General features: G+C 32.3%; 1 protein-coding gene across 1 annotated transcript in view; it reads left to right on the top strand.

The window, feature by feature from the left end:
• The window catches only part of LOC127712360 (mucin-5AC-like), a 44,047-nt gene that overhangs the window by 11,443 nt on the left and 13,589 nt on the right, over nt 1-19,015 (top strand). The window contains exons 2-3 of the mRNA XM_052218747.1: nt 11,257-11,364; nt 12,623-12,719. Coding sequence (XP_052074707.1) covers nt 11,257-11,364; nt 12,623-12,719 — 205 coding nt within the window. The remainder of the gene's footprint in view (nt 1-11,256; nt 11,365-12,622; nt 12,720-19,015) is intronic.

The following is a 19,015-nucleotide window of genomic DNA, read 5'->3' as shown; positions in this document are numbered from 1 at the left end:
AGGTGTTACATATTTAAGAAGAATTCAAAAATGATTTATATACAGAGTAACAGTTGTAAATTTCAATAACATTTTACACTTTCCTCGCCATATGCCTTTTGCCAAGCTACCTAACCGTATGCATAAGAGATATGGATCGATCAAATACCGTATATTGAGAAACATTCACAAAGGCTATTCGCACCATAATATTTTTTAATATAATAGAGTTTTATATATCATTTTTCCCTATCTCGAAGGGTCGATAGCAGCATAGAAACATGATCATCCTATGATTTCTCAATTCTTCAGTAATACACAATAGGGGCGTCCAGTTGGCCGTGCGGGGTAAACAAATACACAGCCGAGTATGGGTGGAATGGAGACGTTACATCCAATGTCTTTAGTATTGAAAGAAAGTCACACTCTCTGCACGTTAAAGAACAGGGGTTCGTTGGTTCATATATAGCCTGATACAAGGAAACATTCTGCCCTATCTAACGTATCTTCATTTTCCAGTGGTAGTCGAAATACCCTCCCCTATATCGGGCTAATAAACTATTTGATTGTTAATTTTTTGTTGTCCAAAATAAACATGAAATATTTGCCACTGGATTTTAACAAACAACAATCAATAAATCATTAAAATAAATAAATTTTAAAAAGTTATTCCATAAAGTCAACTGTTTAACTTCTGTCCATTGTCGTAAAATAAAGGGAGTAACGCTTTAGGAGCACTAAACATGTTGTATTCTGATAATTTAAATTATCATTTGTTCTTGTCAGTAAAAAGTTAATTCTATGAGGAAGACACACTGAGTAAGACACATAGCCTAAGATCCTGGCAGAATCTCTACTTCGTGTATAGCTGAGCTAGGATACCAGACTATCATACATACATCATCATTGATTTATCCCATCGCCATGTTAAATATGTTGTATCTAGTCATTTTTTGCTGTTACATAAAACCTTAACAGATGGTAACATATGCAAGTGATTCTTTTATTTGATTATGAACCATAAAATTGGTTTTTGTATGTCGGTGATGTGTTAACACTCTATGGGTAAAATTTAGAAAAAAAGAGAACTTTTGTGCATGGGTGTTCACAATTAAGGTTTAAAAAGTCGTTAATTTTATCATTACAATCGTTATCATCACAGGAAAATAAAAATAGAAGTTAATTTGTTTTCTGTATGGGTTAAAAAAAAATAATCCCATGCACTGACGGGTCTTTATTTCAGACATAATGAATTTTGTTAAACATTCCTCCTGTTAATAATACAGTTCGTCCTCCTATAAACACATCCCCTTCTGTATCTTAAAAAGAGAGAAGCGTTAAAGAATGTTTATATCAGTAAAATTATTATTATATTTAAAAGCTATTTCTAGAGCTATTTTAATCGTTACTTTTATAATCAAACAAAAGAGCACAGAACAGTCAGTCTATAAGCGTCTCTACTATCGATTTTACATAAGGCGGGGGAGGTTACCCGTTCATCTGTGAATCTTCATTTTTCATATATATGCAACGTTTAATTGCAATTGCATGACTTAGTTTAATGAAGTACATTTCAAATACCAGGTTTATATATGTATATGTTTTATTGGTTAGTACATGAAAATAAAAGATCTATCAGTAAAGCTTAGTAAGTACTTAAGTTATATTTACCTTTCTCGTTATCAAAGTATTTAGTTTGATATAAGTAACATATGCTACAAGATAACATGCTGACAAAAAAAATAAACTTCATGTAAGTCGGATAAATCACCTAGGTTTATATTTCTGGTTATGAGTAGCATTGTGTTGAAATCTGATAAAATATATGATTTGTAATCTCATCATAAACACGCTTCTTATATGAATGAATTTATATAGAATGTATCACAATTTATTGAAAAATTGACATTAGATTCCATAACTTTGCTAGTGCAGTTCTCAGATAAAAGTTGTCCTGATTTTTCTGAGAGCTTATCCTATCCTGACCTTAAAGTTGATTTATAAAGTAGGGTTTCTTGGAATAGGTTATCGTGTTCTTTGTTAGTATTTTCTAGGACAGAATGTTTTGACTTCCATCGCCAGTATATATAGTTCAAATATTTCTCAACTGTTACAAGATTAAAAAAAAACAGCTGGGACTTTTGATTTTTTTTTTTTGCTTTTTGATATCAACTGGAATTATATATATGCTACAAGATTACATACTGATAAAAAAATATAATTCATATAAGTTGGATAAATCATATAGATTTGGTTAGTGAATAGAATTGTATTGAAATCTGATGACACATGATTTGTAATCTCATCATAAACACGCTTCTTATATGCATGAATTTATATAGAATGTATCACAATTTATTAAAAAATTGATATTAGGTTCCATAACTTTGTTAGTGCAGTTCTCAGATAAAAAAATCCCCTTCAAAAGTTGTCCTGATTTTTCTGAGGGCTTATCCTATCCTGACCTTAAGGGAGATTTTTAAGTAGGTTTCCTTGGAATAGATTATTGTGTCCTTTGTTAGTATTTTGACTTCTATCCCCAGTATATATAGTTCAAATATTTCTCAACTGTTACAAGATAAAAAAAAAAGCTGATACTTTTGATTTTTTTTTTGCTTTCTGATATCAGCTGGAATTATAAATATGCTACAAGATTATATACTGATAAAAAAAATATAATTATACAAGTTGGATAAAATCATATAGATTTGGTTAGTGAATAGCATTGTATTGAAATCAGATGACACATGACTTGTACTCGCATCTTTAACACACTTCTTATACTTATAAGAATGAATTTACATAGAAAGTTAAGCGTGATAATCCTTTCGTGACCTTAGGGTGATTTATAAAGCTTTTTTTTTTCTTGAAAAAGGACATCGTGTCCTTTGCAAGAATTTACTAGGACATAATGTTTTGACTTCTATCTCCAGTATATATATAATGCAAATATTTCAGTATTTTCTTACAACTGTAACAAGATTAAAAAACAGCTGGTACTTTTGATTTTTTTTTAGCTTTTTGATATTAACTGGAATTATTCTGTATATATAAAACATATGACAGTTTGCCAAAATAAATGAATGAGTTGGTTGTAATATCATTTCAAGCGTTAAGATTACAGCAGTAATTTAATGTAGCTGTGAATCATATTTCTGGGGCAAGATACAGGTCAAAATTTAAAGAATTGAAACCCGATCTTATTTGCATAATAGAGTCTTATAAGATTAGAGAATAAAAAAATATTTTTATTTTCAATACAAATTTAGACTTAAAGTTCAAATACCGATATATTCTTTAGCTGTAATGAAAACGAATGTTGGATTGGACTATCTATCACCTTATTGTATATTAGCACATTTTCATGTGTGTTTAGGGACCTTATATCTATCACCTTATTGTATATTAGCACATTTTCATGTGTGTTTAGGAACCTTAGAGAACCCTTAAAACATGAAAATAGGCCGATATTTTGTAAATGACGGAACCGATACTTTCTTAATATATATCAACTGGTTTTAGTTCTTTGTTATATGAAAATAAGAAGATGTGGTATGATTGCCAATGAGACAACTCTCCACAAGAGACCAAATGACACAGACATTAACAACTATAGGTCACCGTACGGCCTTCAACAATGAGGAAAGCCCATACCGCAGAGTCAGCTATAAACGGCCCCGAAATGACTGACTGCAAAACAAAAATCAATTTTTCTTTTTGTCTTCGTAACTCTTTCATGTCCATCATTCTCCTTGTTTTTCATGTCTCCTAACTCTTCGTGTCTCTTTTTTGTTTTCATTTCCCCTTCTTGTTTTTCATATCTATTAGTTATTCGTTTCTCCTTGTTCTTCATCGTGTCGCCTTGTACTTCATGTCTCCTTATTTATGGTTCTTTATGTCTCCTTGTTTTTCGTGTCTCCTTCTTGTTCTTCACGTCTCCAAGTTCATCATGTCTCCTTCTCGATATTTATGTCTCCTTTAGTCTTCGCCTGTAGTGGTGACATGTTGAGGTGATCAGCATCTCTACGCATATAATGCAGAATTAAGATTCGATAAAATGACCGTTGTATATTTTGAATTTGAGACGAACGTTTTGAAACATAATTGTGTTTATAGGTTTTATTTGTATAAAAGGAAGAAAAAGAGCATAAGCTATGCCAAATTTATTAACTTGAACCTCTCAGTCATTTTTCATAAACCTTACACAGAAAAACTATACAGTTTTGTCTTTAATACGATTTCCTTAAAGTCCATTATAATGGCATGCCTTTATGTAATGCATTGCGTTTTTCAGCCACAATATTCAATGTGAATGTTAATCAGATAATAACAATGTTTTGAATGTCAGAATTTGAATATTTTGACAAACTATTATGTAGTTTTGACATTTGGCGGGATAAAACGACTTTATTTGATGTTAACAGAGCATAAACTGGTCTAATCAGACATGAATTTATATCGATTAAACAAGATTATTGATCATTTAAACTGTCTGCATTGGTTCAAGTGCAAGATAACACAACATGCATTCAAATTTTAATCAATGGCGAAACCATGGTCCAGGATTTAAAAAGGGAAGGTCACTTATTATAAGGGATTAGAAACCAGATAAAAATGCATAAAGGGGGCTATGCATCTGCCATATATTTGCTTCTTCATCAGCATTAGAACGCCCCTGTAAATGCGCCATTAGCTGTATATAAACCCTGACCGAGCGCATAATATTTTAGTAAGCACCTTTATTTGCAGTGCACTCGTTACTGCCCGAACCATTTCCGTATTAAAAAAAAAACACTCGAGAAGAAAAGTTTTTTTGGTATGAAATTGAAATACCTTTATAACCCGCTAAAATTCAGGAACTATCTATAAACATTCCCATATAAACTGAAGCGGGGAACAGCTGAACCTTAATCAGGAATAATTTGAAACAAAAATAAAATGAGAAGAATATTCAAAATAATAATAAATGACAGTTTGCAAAAACATTGTTTAATATTATGACAGAAATGAAATAGCAAGAAAAAGAAAATTACAAAATCAATATCCCAAGTCATACAATAAAACTCGTGAAAACATTGCTAGTGTAATTGTTTCTATTGACTTTAATACGACTATTGTTGTTTTATAGATCGATAATTGACTTTCTGTTTTCATCAAAATTAATCAAACATAAAACAAAACGTTAACTACACCTGAGAATACCTACGTTCATTGGAATGCACATAAATGTTGGGATCATGTTTTATGTTAGGTTGATTGATAAATCGATTATCTCCTCTAAGACAAGTTGATTAAAAAATCAATTACTGCTGGTTAATCACACAGCAGGCCTGATTTTTTATTTTCGAATTTGAAAGATTAACCCCAAAAGATTAAGATCAAATAAGATTTATTACGTTTCTTTTCAAAACAGCTGTTTTTCGTTGTTGAGAATATACAATAATGGTAGAAGAAATATGATAAAGTCCCGTCCTACTTTTTAAAGATTTTTATCGGTTTTTATGTCAGCGAGATCTTTGATGTTAAGGACGATCTCACTATACACATAACCTCAATTGTCAATTTTTTATATTCTGTGGGAACTGTGTTATTGCCGCTCTAGTTTTCTGATCAATAATGAAGTAATGGCTTTTACTTTTTTTTTAAATACCAACATTTTTACTCTTATCTTGAACAAATAATCTCATATGAATGAAAACTATTTTCTGATTTCAAAATCGATATTCCATTTGTTACCAACCATAAACTGTCAGCTGGCAATTTATTTTAACTTTTACTTTCTACTTGATAAAACTAGCCTGACATTCAAGTATTTTTACATATATGGATATTTTTTTAGAAGTCATTAACGTTTCCTAAAATGAAGCACACCCAAACTGCTAGTGGGCTAATTGAAAAAAGACCCATCCCTTAAAAATACCCTGACCAGTGAGTTGTTTGTTTGCTTATCGTCCAGCAGCAAATTGTTCATGCAATTTGAAGACAAGAACAAATGAACAAATACCCAATTAATAGGTTCTGTGAAGTTGGTTGATCGGAATGAAGGGCGGGATAGGGGACATATATTATACCTGGCAGCAGGCAATCTACGCAACCCCTCCCTAAATGAAAAAGAAAAGGGGGAAAAGTTGTTACGATGGTTTAATAACGTACAAAGAGCATGGCACGTTCTGTGTTTAAGCACGGGATTCAATGCCCTCATTCCGACCGGACATGGATGTATTTTCAAACCTCCCGCACAGCCAAACAGATACCCTCACCAATATGGATTTTACTGTCGAACGTGAGAAGTGCATGTAATCATATGCCTTTATCGTTGTCTATCCCTGAGGTCTGACTAGTTGAAAAAATAATTTTGTGAAGTTAGAGTTATCTTTCTTTACACACAAAATTCCACTGTACTCTGAGTCTTGCGAGGTTTAAGCGTAATTATGTCATAAAACTTGTAGTTTCTGTCGATTAGTGCTGTGTTCATACGTACAGATTTGTGTTTAACTATAACATAAATTTAGATTTGTTTACTATTTTACAGCTAAAAGTGTTTTATTCAAAAGATTTGCGTTGATACTGCATTACTAGTTAATCATATTTTCTAATACAGCATGATGTGCTAACTGAGATACCAAGTTTTCCTTTTTTTGTTAGTCAATGCACTACTTATTTGACAAAAAATATAATAAAAAAGAAATAGGGAAGCTACACAAGCAAAACCAACGTTGAGATAATAAAATGAACGAAAATAAAGCATTGGTTAATTCAAAGAACATCATATAACAATCTGATTAAAATGCAGATCCTATGCCAAAGCTTTGCTTAGAAGGCAAAGTTAGTAAAGCTTGGATACATGATCTGCATTTTGATCAGATTGAACTTATAATGATAATAAAGGAAAAATCGGAACCATAATGAAATCGATCAACGCAAAATAAATAACACTATCCTTCAATCTGAAGTGACCAGTGTGCATGCACGGTTATACTACGAAGGTACAAATACAAGACTCCGTAAATCAACATAAAGGTTTACTGATGCATTGGTAACTTTACACACAATTAGCTGTAACAATGAGTGGTAAAAACACAGTTGATTATGTTAATCAATCGAACTGTGTACCTGTGCATTGTGGTATCGACTCAATTTACTCTGCAGATCAACTGAAGAGTTTTACCCGGTCAGCCTTTATACAAAAAAAAAATAACTTACTCTGCAAAAAAACTAAGGTATTTACGGTCACGTCAAAGGAAAAAACCCATCAACGCACACTCGGTTTAGGATGACCATTTAATGATTTAGGGGTGGGTGGGGAAATGATCGCAGATGAGAATCCATGATAAAAAACAAGGAGGGTCCCTGAATTAGACAAATTTAGGAATGGAAAATGTTAGAAGTCATATATGTAGCTCCATAAAGGGGTGGGGGCGGGTGGAAGTAAATATTCATGTAGCATGGCACCCCCTCCCGGATATGAAATGGTCGTCATATTATGATCAACAGAGTAGCGTTCAATAGGTTACTTCACATAATTTGCAGAAAATTAAACCCTTATCTCTGAATAACAAATGAAGAAAATGCTTTGCAGTAGTTACAGTTGGAATATGTATGCACGTTTGAAGAATATATTCTTAAGAATAATTATTACTTAAAAAAGTTCCTGTGAAAAAATCGTAATTCTCTTAAACACTTAACAGTAAGTCAATGTATTTAAACTCAAAAATAATTTATACTTAAAACCGATCATGCAAATTTAAAGGTAATACAAAGTCAATGTTTTAAAAACAAAGAATAAACAAAAAAGAAGTGTTTTGAACTTTCCATCTTTTGTTTTAATCTTTTTATCCTAACTAAGGTGCTGTTTAAACATGCTAATTATTTTCCTTTATTTTTGAATGTAAGGCGATTGTCACGTACGCGATCTCATTCTTTTGCAAGGACATTTTATATTAGTAAACCACCATGGGCATAAGTGCTTCTATTAACCCACACAACATAGATACAGAGGTAAGGCCACGCAAAATGTTGATTGTACTGAAAGTGTATATCGTTCTGCCTAAATTAGTATTTTCGTTTCCTATTATCGGAAATAAGCATTTTACCGGGTTGGGGTATAATGTCACTTCTTGTAATTATTTATGCATGAAGGAGACGGGGCCAGGGGGTGGAATGGTCATTGTTTAATGTTATCCTACGATATTGGTCTTTTATTGCTGAAGATGTGTTTGTCACTGGACATTATTAGCTCACCGTTCCGAAGGAACTGTGAGCTTTTGCCATCACTTGGCGTCCGTCGTCGTCCGTCGTCCGTCGTCGTCTGTCGTCGTCGTCCGTCTGGTGTGAACTACTTCAAACATCTTCTCCCCTGAAACTACTGAACCAATTCCAACCAAACTTAAGATGAATGATCCTTAGGGTATCTAGAATAAAGTTTGTGTTTTATTTACTGTTTCGTGTAACAACATGGCCGCCATGGCAAAAAATAGAACATAGGGGTAAAATGCAGTTTTTGGCTTATATCTCAAAAACCAAAGCATTAAGAGCAAAATCTGATTTTGAAGTAACAGTGTTCATTAGGTGAAGTTCTATCAGCCCTGAAATTTTCAGTTGAATCTGATAACCCATTGTTGGGTTGCTGCCTTTAAATTGGTAATTTTTAAGGAAATTTTGCAGTTTTTGGTTATTATCTTGAATATTATTAATGATAAAGATAAACTGTGAACAGCAAAAATGTTCAGCAAGGTAAGATCTACATATAAGTTCATATGATCAAAATTGTCAATTGACCCCTTAAGGAGTTATTGCCCTTTAAGGACAATTTTACACAATTTGTTTATCATGTTTTCTAACATTAAAAAATCTTCTTCTCTGAAACTACTGAACCAATTCCAACCAAACTTAAACTGAATGATCCTTATGGTATTTAGAACAAAGTTTGTGTTTTATTTACTGTTTCTTCAAAAAACATGGCCACCATGGCTAAAAATAGAACATAGGGGTAAAATGCAGTTTTTGGCTTATACCTCAAAAACCAAAGCATTTAGAGCAAATCTGACATCGGGTAAAATGTTCAAAAGGTCAAGATCTATCAGGCCTGAAATTTTCAGACAAACCGAACAAACCATTGTTGGGTTGCTGCCACCAAATTGGTTATTTTAAGGAAATTTTGCAGTTTTTGGTTATTATCTTGAATATTATTGAAGATAAAGATACTGTAAACAGCAAAAATGTTCAGCAAAGTAAGATCTATGAAAAAGTTTATATGACCAAAATTGTCAATTGACCCCTTAAGGAGTTATTGCCCTTTAAGGACAATTTTACACAAGTTGTTTATGTTTTTTAACTTTAAAAATCTTCTCAAACGAATCTAGTATAAATTTTGTATTTTATTTCCTTGTAAGTCAGGAAACGTACACTATCGCTTAAATGGAACATATGGGTAAAATGCATTTATTTGCTTTTGAAGAAAATATGACAGATATAATGAACATTTAAATGGCATTTTTAAACCACTCATTAATATATATTGAAAAGCAAAATAAATCATTGATGAAAGATTTAAGCAAAAAAATAAGAGGTGAGCGATTCAGGCTCTTGAGATCCTCTTGTTTATAGAATCGAACACTCAATCAATCCGATACTTGATGGTCGTACGATAATCCTTGCCATTCTTTTTCTTGTCTATTTCTCTTTGGTGGACATTGACATAATATCTCAATATTTTGTACAGGCATATCAACAGCTACAACCAAATACACATTTTTGTAGCCCGAACAATCAATGGTTACATATCACATCATTACCCAGAGGACATTAGATCATTTAAGTTTATAAATATCACCTCAAATTATCGCTATATAAATCAGTCACGGTTTTGGATATTGTTTTATGGATATTGACGAACTTTGGTTCGTAAAGGAAATAATTTGATTAATAAAGATAATATACTTCTAAAGTCATACAAAGTTCACGATACACGAGCTCCTATGTTTTTTAATCCATAAAGAAATGTACTTTCATTTGACAGAGCTTATATTGGGTCAAGATTCTTCTTGTTACAATGATCAATGCATAGGTAATGTGTTTGAATATACATGTTAGGGACGGATAAAATTTGCTTTTTAGTTACGCTAAGATATTTTCTGTATTCATGAAAGAACCCTTACAAAAGTTATCTTCGTCAGAAGCATTAGATGATTTGTTGTAAGGTGAATATTATTCTATTTCATCCCGATCTGTAGAAAACTATATGACATAAACCCATACGGTTAATCCTTACTAACAACTTACTAGTATATTTAATTGTATAGGGCATAAAACGGTATACACTATTAGAACTGGACGTTTGGCGACCATGAATCTACCACGCTTTCACTCTTCAGAACATGAAAACATATACCTTACTATGTGTACCTGCATTTATGACGCTGATGCTGAAAGGATGAGAAACCAGTCTTAACAAATTGAGAATGGAAATGGGGAATGTGTCAAAGAGACAACAACCCGACCATAGAGCAGACAACAGCCTTATACATTTGTATCTGTTGTTTTCAACAAGGAACACCGGTTTGCCCGCTGGATGACTGTCATGCACCCATTTGTAGTTGTTTTCTTTCTTCTATTTACACTTATTTTCGACAGTTTATACTGATTCTTACATGTTCATTTCTTCTCCGGAGACGTTAACGTAAAAAACCTTTTAAGTGTGTACTTTCGTGCTTTTTTCGAACGAAAAGCTAGTCTGCGCTATTAATTCAGTCTTATCTCCAATACTAATGTTATATTACAATTAGTTTGAATTATTTAGTCCTTTTAATTGGGTACATAATTTATTTATGTGCATACAAACGGGGTGTAATAGAATATAATATAGAGTTATCTCTCGTGGAATCGTTTATTAATAATCATATCTCCATATTTGATCTGAAAGATAACTTGTTCCCATGATAATAGTTGCTAAACATTTAAAGAACCAACAAAACTTAATGTAAAGCTCTGCCTATTGTCTCATTATAGTACACAAACAAGAGGAATGTATAGTTAAAATTATTTACTTTCCTTTACAATCAGTACACAGAATAATGGCGTTTATCACGCAAAAGGAAAAGTATTCTAAAAGTATCTTTATGGATGAAAATTTTGAATACTATGATGATGGAAAGCTTACATCTGTTGAAGATACCCACATTAGTAGATGCGTAAGCTGTTGTGTAAATATATCATCAGATTTCACCGCTTATGTGCAAAGTATTTGGCGCATTCTATATTTTATGGTTTTATTTTCAGGTGAAATGGTTGGCGGGAAGGTGTACGTGTCCCGTCCAGTTCCCAATAATAAAAGTTGGAGAAGGAAAATACAAAATTGGAGATTCTCAGACTCTTGTGTTTGTACGGGTAAGGCTATATATGTGTAAATAAATTGTAGATATTGGTTAAACACCGTTTCAAAAAAGTGAAATAAACTGTGAAAGGTATAGCATCATTTTTTTTTTGGTACTCTCTTCCTAAGCACCGAATTCCAGTAATATGAAAATATAATACGAGGTGACGAAATTTGGAGTATGCAAAGTCAGAATGACTTAGAAATATTTGACATATTTTCAATATTTGAATATTTTCCAGATCAGTTTATAGCTTAATACCAAGGCAAGCAGTTTGACTGATAATGTTTAATTTTTGGCTCAAAAATGACATATATACTTATTATCGTAATTATAATAAAGAATAATCATTGGACATGTTAATTGCTGTTGGCAAGGTCAGTTTTATACTTACAGATAAGACAACCTAAATACGAAGTGCACGAATTTAGGGTTTATATATAAAAAAATTAACGTGCGCAATTTGTTTCCATGGAACGATGATTTGCCACCCATTCCCTTTCAACATACGGTTGGAATGCCGCTGTGACGATATTTAGGGACAATTTCAATTATATTAATTTAGTTATTTTCATTGATTCCACCGATATGTGTAGGCTGTTGCTTTGATCATTTGGTGTAGTAAAACTTCAGTTTAAAGAAAATGATAATGCATGTTTAAAGAGCTGAGCAAAGTTAATGAAAGAGAATTTTGCGATCGATGTTTGCATACATATCCGATGCACATGGACATGAAAGAAGTTTCTATTTACAAGCATTATAGCCTTGTTTAACAGGTTTTTTTTTAAACGACGCTTTATTTTGGTCTGCATGGGTGTTTTAATTGTATTTAATTATGGAGCGATTTTAAACGAATTTCTTCATTAGAAGCAATAATATAATGTAATAAATTATTGATAACTAATTTTGTTTCTATCAATAAAGTACTTCAAATGTTTTTTGTTCAATTCATGTATTATGTAATCATTTTGTATCTCAGTATAGAATAGTTAGTCGTTAGGAAATCATATTTTTAGGAAACTAAAAGAGGGTTAAAACAAAGACCGCAAACTGGCAGACGAAACCTGAACACACAACAAAGAACACTTTAACGTTAAGTATTGCGAACATTGCTTAAAGATAGGACAAAACCTTGGTGTTCCAGAAGTGTATAGCAGAGTCTGCTTTATTAAACCCACTATCTAGATTTTTTCGTATGATGATAAATAGGCATTGTCTTAATCATTTACGCGAGAAATACATATTAAAACACATTTCTCTATTTCCTACAGATATTACGTAAGCATGTGATGATTAGAGTTGGTGGAGGTTGGGATACGTTAGAACACTACCTCGATAAACATGACCCGTGCCGATGTAACTTCGGAGGTAAGTTGTTGAAAAATGTCGCTAATACCGTGCACAATCACTGTGTTGTCACGTTTAATATAATGCATATGCAAGGTATACAAGTAACGTCAAAAGTAAAAATAGTTGAAAATATTTCTTAAAATACCGATATGAAGTAAGTACAAAATATATGTATTAATTTGATACAAACATTGATTACCTGTCTGTTCACAGTATTGTGAATTTAAATTTTGAAGAAATATTAGTTGACGTGTCAGACCCGTTTTTGTACAGTATACTAGACATGAAGTCATGGCCAATTAGGTTATTCTGTCATTATTGCATTGGTAATCAACTACATTGCATTGATGGGATAATTCTCATTGGCATCCCTATCCTATTAATGCTTTTATTTATATGTAAGTTGAACGAGATATAATTTTCAAGTATTTTAATAATTATGGACCTATAGAGGCAACAGCAAATGTCGTCGTGGATATTCAAGAAATCTTTCCCGACTATAGATATTAAGAATCGAGTAGACGATTATTCAAATCATTTATTGATTCTCTATGTCTTGTTGGGGAAAGAAAGCAAATAAACGAAAGATCTGAAATATAACGAAAGGTGAAAAAATTATTCGAATTATGATCCTGCATTTAAAAATTGTGAAAAAATATATTAAGTAAGTACTGATTGTAAATTTGTCATTCCAAATAGTCATTCTTTATCTACGTACAATGAAGTGAACAGTTAATTTATGGCTACAATTGAAATAAAAATCTCATATATTTGAAAGGCCTGAAATGAATCAAAACTCGTTATAATCCAAACAATTATACCACATGCACGAGGCAAATTAATACAAAACTGCATATTAGTTAATAGCTTCGCGTTGAATAATCGCTGAGTCAAAACAATATTAAATTGTTTAAATATTGGACCAGAGATTTCCTCGTTTACCTGTAATAAATTTCGAACGGCATTTGTCACGAACTTAAAGACGTATATCGACTCTCAATACACAACTGTAATAAGACATTTAATACGTCTAATATTACAAACTATTTTGTTATTGAGGTTACAGTAGATTTAACCTGGAATCCAAAGTAGTTAGTCCATTCCTGCACCCGGTAAAAATGTGTATTGGGAAGCTATTTGTGACGTCATTGAATTAAATTAAGTCTAATTTGAGGTGAAAATAGTTCTTAATTCTTTGATTTTTATCATGATAATCTACTAAGTACTGAAATGGTCGTACACTAACTATTAAGGAAAGGTCGTATATATCAATACTTTAATTTACAACCGGACTTATTCACAGTGGAATCGGTACTGTTATATAGATCAAAGCTTCAGTATAATAATTTTTCACAACAGTTGACACACTTCCTGTCATAATTAACGGCATACAATATATGACCACTTCATTTGAACTTTGGTGGATAGTTGTCTCATTGGCAATCATACCACATCTCCTTATTTTCATATGGTATAGTAATGTATAGGGACTTCTCCAGACCGGCCGTAATACTCGTGATGAGGGACGCCCGTCTGACTGGTTTTGATGTATAAATTTGCAGCCACATTCGATGAGTTGTTAAATGCGCATGCTCTCTTAACGTACAAAAACCTTGCAGTAAATAGTGTCCAATAGGTGGCCTATTACCAGACAAAATATCGGCCTCTTCTTTAAATACTCTCTTTTGCTCCAAGGCAATCATAATTTCCCGCCTTTAAACCCGGTCTAGCCACTTTAAATGATATTCCTTCTTGTGATTGATCTATCGTTTTCATTGTTTTCGTTATTAATATTCATGAAATATTTTCCACTGTACGTCAAGTACATAACTCTATCTTTTTGATAACCATGAAAACTTGGATTTTGTCAATTCTTTATGTGGATGTACATCCCATTTTTTTTTTTAATTCGAATGATATTAAAGTTTTCCACAGCTAAGCATAGTCTTTGTCATATGTTCATTGTCAATACAAAATCTTCGTACATTTCACATTGAAATTAAACATTTGACCGAATTATCTTACATGCTCAGATGTCAATTGTCATAACTTTCTATACTGATCGGATATTTTTTAGAAAGTTATTCTCACAGTAAGAAAGGGGTGGATTTTTTTCAGTGTTATAAATCTCGTGAAATATACACTGAAGTACTAACATTCTGCATGTCCCAAGAGATGTTACTGTTTATGACCAAATGACGTTTTTAAACAATGATTATGAACTGGCCTGAAAAAGTTAAATCTTTATTGGTGCCACATGGGAAACTATTGCTTTTCTTCTATTGTGGAGACCGTCTCAGCGTGTCGGTCTAGTACAAAGCAGGGTTAATATTCATATTACATTAACATGTTCTCGTCCTGAATATGCATATTAATTTGCCGATGGACGTTAAGCAGCCATCCATCATCATCATCATCTATTGTGGATTTTGTAGTGAAAAAAATGAACTTTGGCCGCTTCAGATTTTAAAGCAAATTCATGGATAGTTTTCCATTGGGGAGAGACGTACGTATAACACAATTCTGACAACAGAATTTGCTGGTCGGAGTCCAAGTAATCACAAACGTTATAAAGACGAATTATTGATCGGAATTTGATCAAACTTGACACAGTAGGTAACACTATGCTTGGTGATAAATATATAGATATAAAATCATTGATTTTCTTAATTGAAGTCCTATCGATCCTTTGTTACAGATAGTTATAGTTGACATACAATATGGTTATTTTTGTAATTTTATAGAACATCATTATTACCTTTATAAATATGTACCTGTCAATCCCCACTCCATTATTGAGTCTTTGGCTAATTTTTAATTCCAATATGACGCAAATACGGTGACATTTATCTCTTAATTCATTAAATGAAAATAAAACAATAAAGGGAAGCATTTTCAAATCTGATGTATTTACAGGGATAAATGGAGCGTTTTTATCTACAAGCTATTTTAAACATTTCAATTTTTGTCCACTTATTTAAAATTCCGTTTTGGAACTCCTTCTTTTTTTTTATAGATTACCCAAAATACAAGATTTTTGGTGGTACAGGCAAAAATCAAATCTTAAAACTCGACTATCAATTAGGGATGAACATGAATAGACGGTAAAAATTCAAATTATCTTCAAACTTTGACGGTGTGGAGTGTGGACAATCTCGCTCTCTCTCCTACGAAAAAAACAAACTTTTTTATTCAAAATAATGAAAATATTCCGATGATAACCCGTGCAATCATGGGCATACTTCTTTCATGTAGAGTCAGTTTGTTATATTTAGTACTTTTTAACAAATACATCAAAAATATTTACATATTAAACTTTTTAAAGGTGTGAAAAGTAAATTAAATATGTTCCATTTACATCATTACAAAATCATTTTCTATAACTTTTTTTATACATTAGTCAATCCTCACCAATAAAAAACAAATTACCGTCCTAGATATCAAGATTGCCGTCAAATGTATAAGAAGTTAAAGTATCCTGAAGAATCGAGATCAAATAAAAGCAATTAAATCATCCCTGTCAATTAATTTGTTCCTTTTAATAATGTGAAAAAGTCAGTTATTTATATCAAATAAATGTGTTGATACCTGCGTATGTCAAAGTTTCGTTCTTTGTGTACTTTAGTGACTTTTAAACAATATCATTTTACTACATATAAACGATTCATTGTGAAAATAAAGATTTCAATCCGTTTTTGTTGGTTTCGAGTTGCCCAATCTTCCATTTTTTGTCTTTTCTATTAGCCGGGGTGTTGGCCTTGTGGTTTTAGATTGCCCCATTTGGCATCCCATTACTTTTTGAAGATGATTTAAAACCTGCATGCATTAGCTTCAGTTTCAGCTAAACAATTATGTGAAAACTTTGAGAACACGAAAACTTGCCAAAAGTACCTTACAACAGTCAACAGATAATTACTGTATAACCATAGAAGCTATATGTAAATTACTTTTCAAATGTTAAAGGACCAGTCTAATTAAAATATAGAACTCTGATTTCGTTATACTCCATTTTAATAAACCGTTAAAGGAATTTCCTGAAAGATGTTTAAGTGTATTTTGTTTTTCAATGGTAAATTTTAGAAATCTCGAACTGCCACCTGAATAACAGTACCAAATTTCCGTATTTCTCCTTGTACTTCCATAGGACTAGCACGTGTAAGTTTCCTCTGTCCCTCTTTTATCTTTTAAGTAATTAATGTTATTAAAGACTTTGTCGGCGATAATATCTCGTGTGCCAACTGCAGTTGAAGTGCACCAACTATTTACTTCATAAACAAAAGCTGTCATATACCTTTAATATCTTAATTATTTGAGATCACGACAGTTCTGTTCATCTATAGAAAGATTTTTAGATTTGATACCCAATTCCATTACAAATCCGTAGTTAATCAACTTTATATCATCAAAAATATATGAGACAGCACACCCACTATGTTGAAGGTCTACTAGTGTTTGAAGACCGATAAATAATAATAATTTTTATTGTCATAAAAGCAAAAAAATAGCATGTGACAAAATATAAATTATATTAAACATACATTTACATACAACAATTTTAAAGGAAAGACCATATATCAATATAATAACCGGACTTATTCACAGTGGAATCGGTACAATTCTATATATCAAAGCTTCAGTATAAAACCTATTCACAAATAACAGTCGATATCTTACTGACAAATTTAACCCCGTACAATATATAAGGTCATATTGATTTTAACGCAAGTGTTGACTATGATGTAGAAACATGGACTCCCGTCCTGCAGTCACAGGCTGCATATTTGTGATGAGGGGCGTTCGTCTGACTAAATGGGATGTATAAATTCGTAGCCACATTCGGTTGTACGTGGGAATAAAAAATGATGAACAAATTTTACACAATTAGTTATAAGTTCATTAAGAGGCTTACTATGCGGTATAGGTTTTGTTGAGGGCCTGTAATTGTTAACTTCGATAACGTTCAAGGTCTTTAACTGATAGCTGTCTCATTGGCAATAATACCACATCTCCTTATTTTTACGCCGTTCATTTGCATTATTGTTATCCCTTTGTAGTATTTAATGTTGTCTGGTCGGTCTTTTCGGTATATACATTCATGACAATTGAATAGATAGTGGTTGCAACAGAAAAAAAAAGACCAAAAAGAGAAAAGATCACAGATCTATCTGGAACACTATCCAAGTTGCTTTGTCATTTATGGGCATTGGTCTAGAGCTGTATTTTTCATCTGCACTATATAAAATTGAGAATGGAAATGGGGAATATGTCAAAAAGACAACAACCCGACCAAAGAGCAGACAACAGCCGAAGGCCACCAATGGCTCTTCAACGCAGCGAGAAAATCCCGCACCCGGAGGTGGTCCTCAGCTGGCCCCTAAATAAAATTGTGTACTAGTTCAGTGAAAATGGACGTCATACAAGACTAACTAAGGCCAGAGGCTCCTGACTTGGGACAGGCGCAAAAATTCGGCGGGGTTAAACATGTTTTGTGAGATCTCAACCCTCCCCTAAACCTCTAGCTATATATTCACCAAACCATATTTTATACATATTATGTAAATGCTACATTACGGTTCAAGACTTGCAAGCAAGCAAAAATGCTCCAATACTCTCGTGTACGTCTAAAGAAGCCTTGTTCTTATATCGATTTAGAGCTTGATATATTAATAAACAAACACTCGGTAAAGACTATATATGCTATTTGTGTCGTTTTGCTTCTGTCTCAGGGCATTTATCATGATGTATACCCCGCATCTCCTTTTATTCATATACAATATTTTACTTGGCCATAACCGGCTTTCGTAGCTTGTTAAGTGGAAACCAATAAAATTTAATGTTTATCTAAAATTTCCAACCCAGCGGCAAAGTAGTAATTTGGCCGTCTAAAATAGATACAAAGATGATTATTGATAACTTTATTACTGATAAATAATTGTACAGGATTCGAAAATTTTTAAGATTTTCATTGTAAGATTTACCATGTATTTGGTCATCATGGGCCTTTGCTCCCTTCTTTTACTGAACAAGATCTTGATACTGTACTGTTTTTAATAAAATACACTGATCTGCTGAATATTTTGTAGCTGCGCAGGAGGGACTGAACTCTTGAGACTATTATAATACAAAAACCGTTAAGTAGGTGACACACAGATGTTTAAACTACGATCGGTCATTTCAGTTTATGTATACTGAAATAACATTAAGCCATACCGGTCTTATTCATGTATTAATTTGAATACAATTAAAAAGGAGTTCCTTATTTTCTTTAATCACATTTCGCTTATAAAATTGTGGTGTAAATATTATTTTGATGT

This window comes from Mytilus californianus, unplaced genomic scaffold (genome assembly GCF_021869535.1).
Source record: "Mytilus californianus isolate M0D057914Y unplaced genomic scaffold, xbMytCali1.0.p SCAF_8, whole genome shotgun sequence".
Lineage (NCBI taxonomy): Eukaryota > Metazoa > Mollusca > Bivalvia > Mytilida > Mytilidae > Mytilus > Mytilus californianus.
Note: the sequence above shows the minus strand (reverse complement) of the source record. Positions and strands in the feature narration are given on the sequence as shown.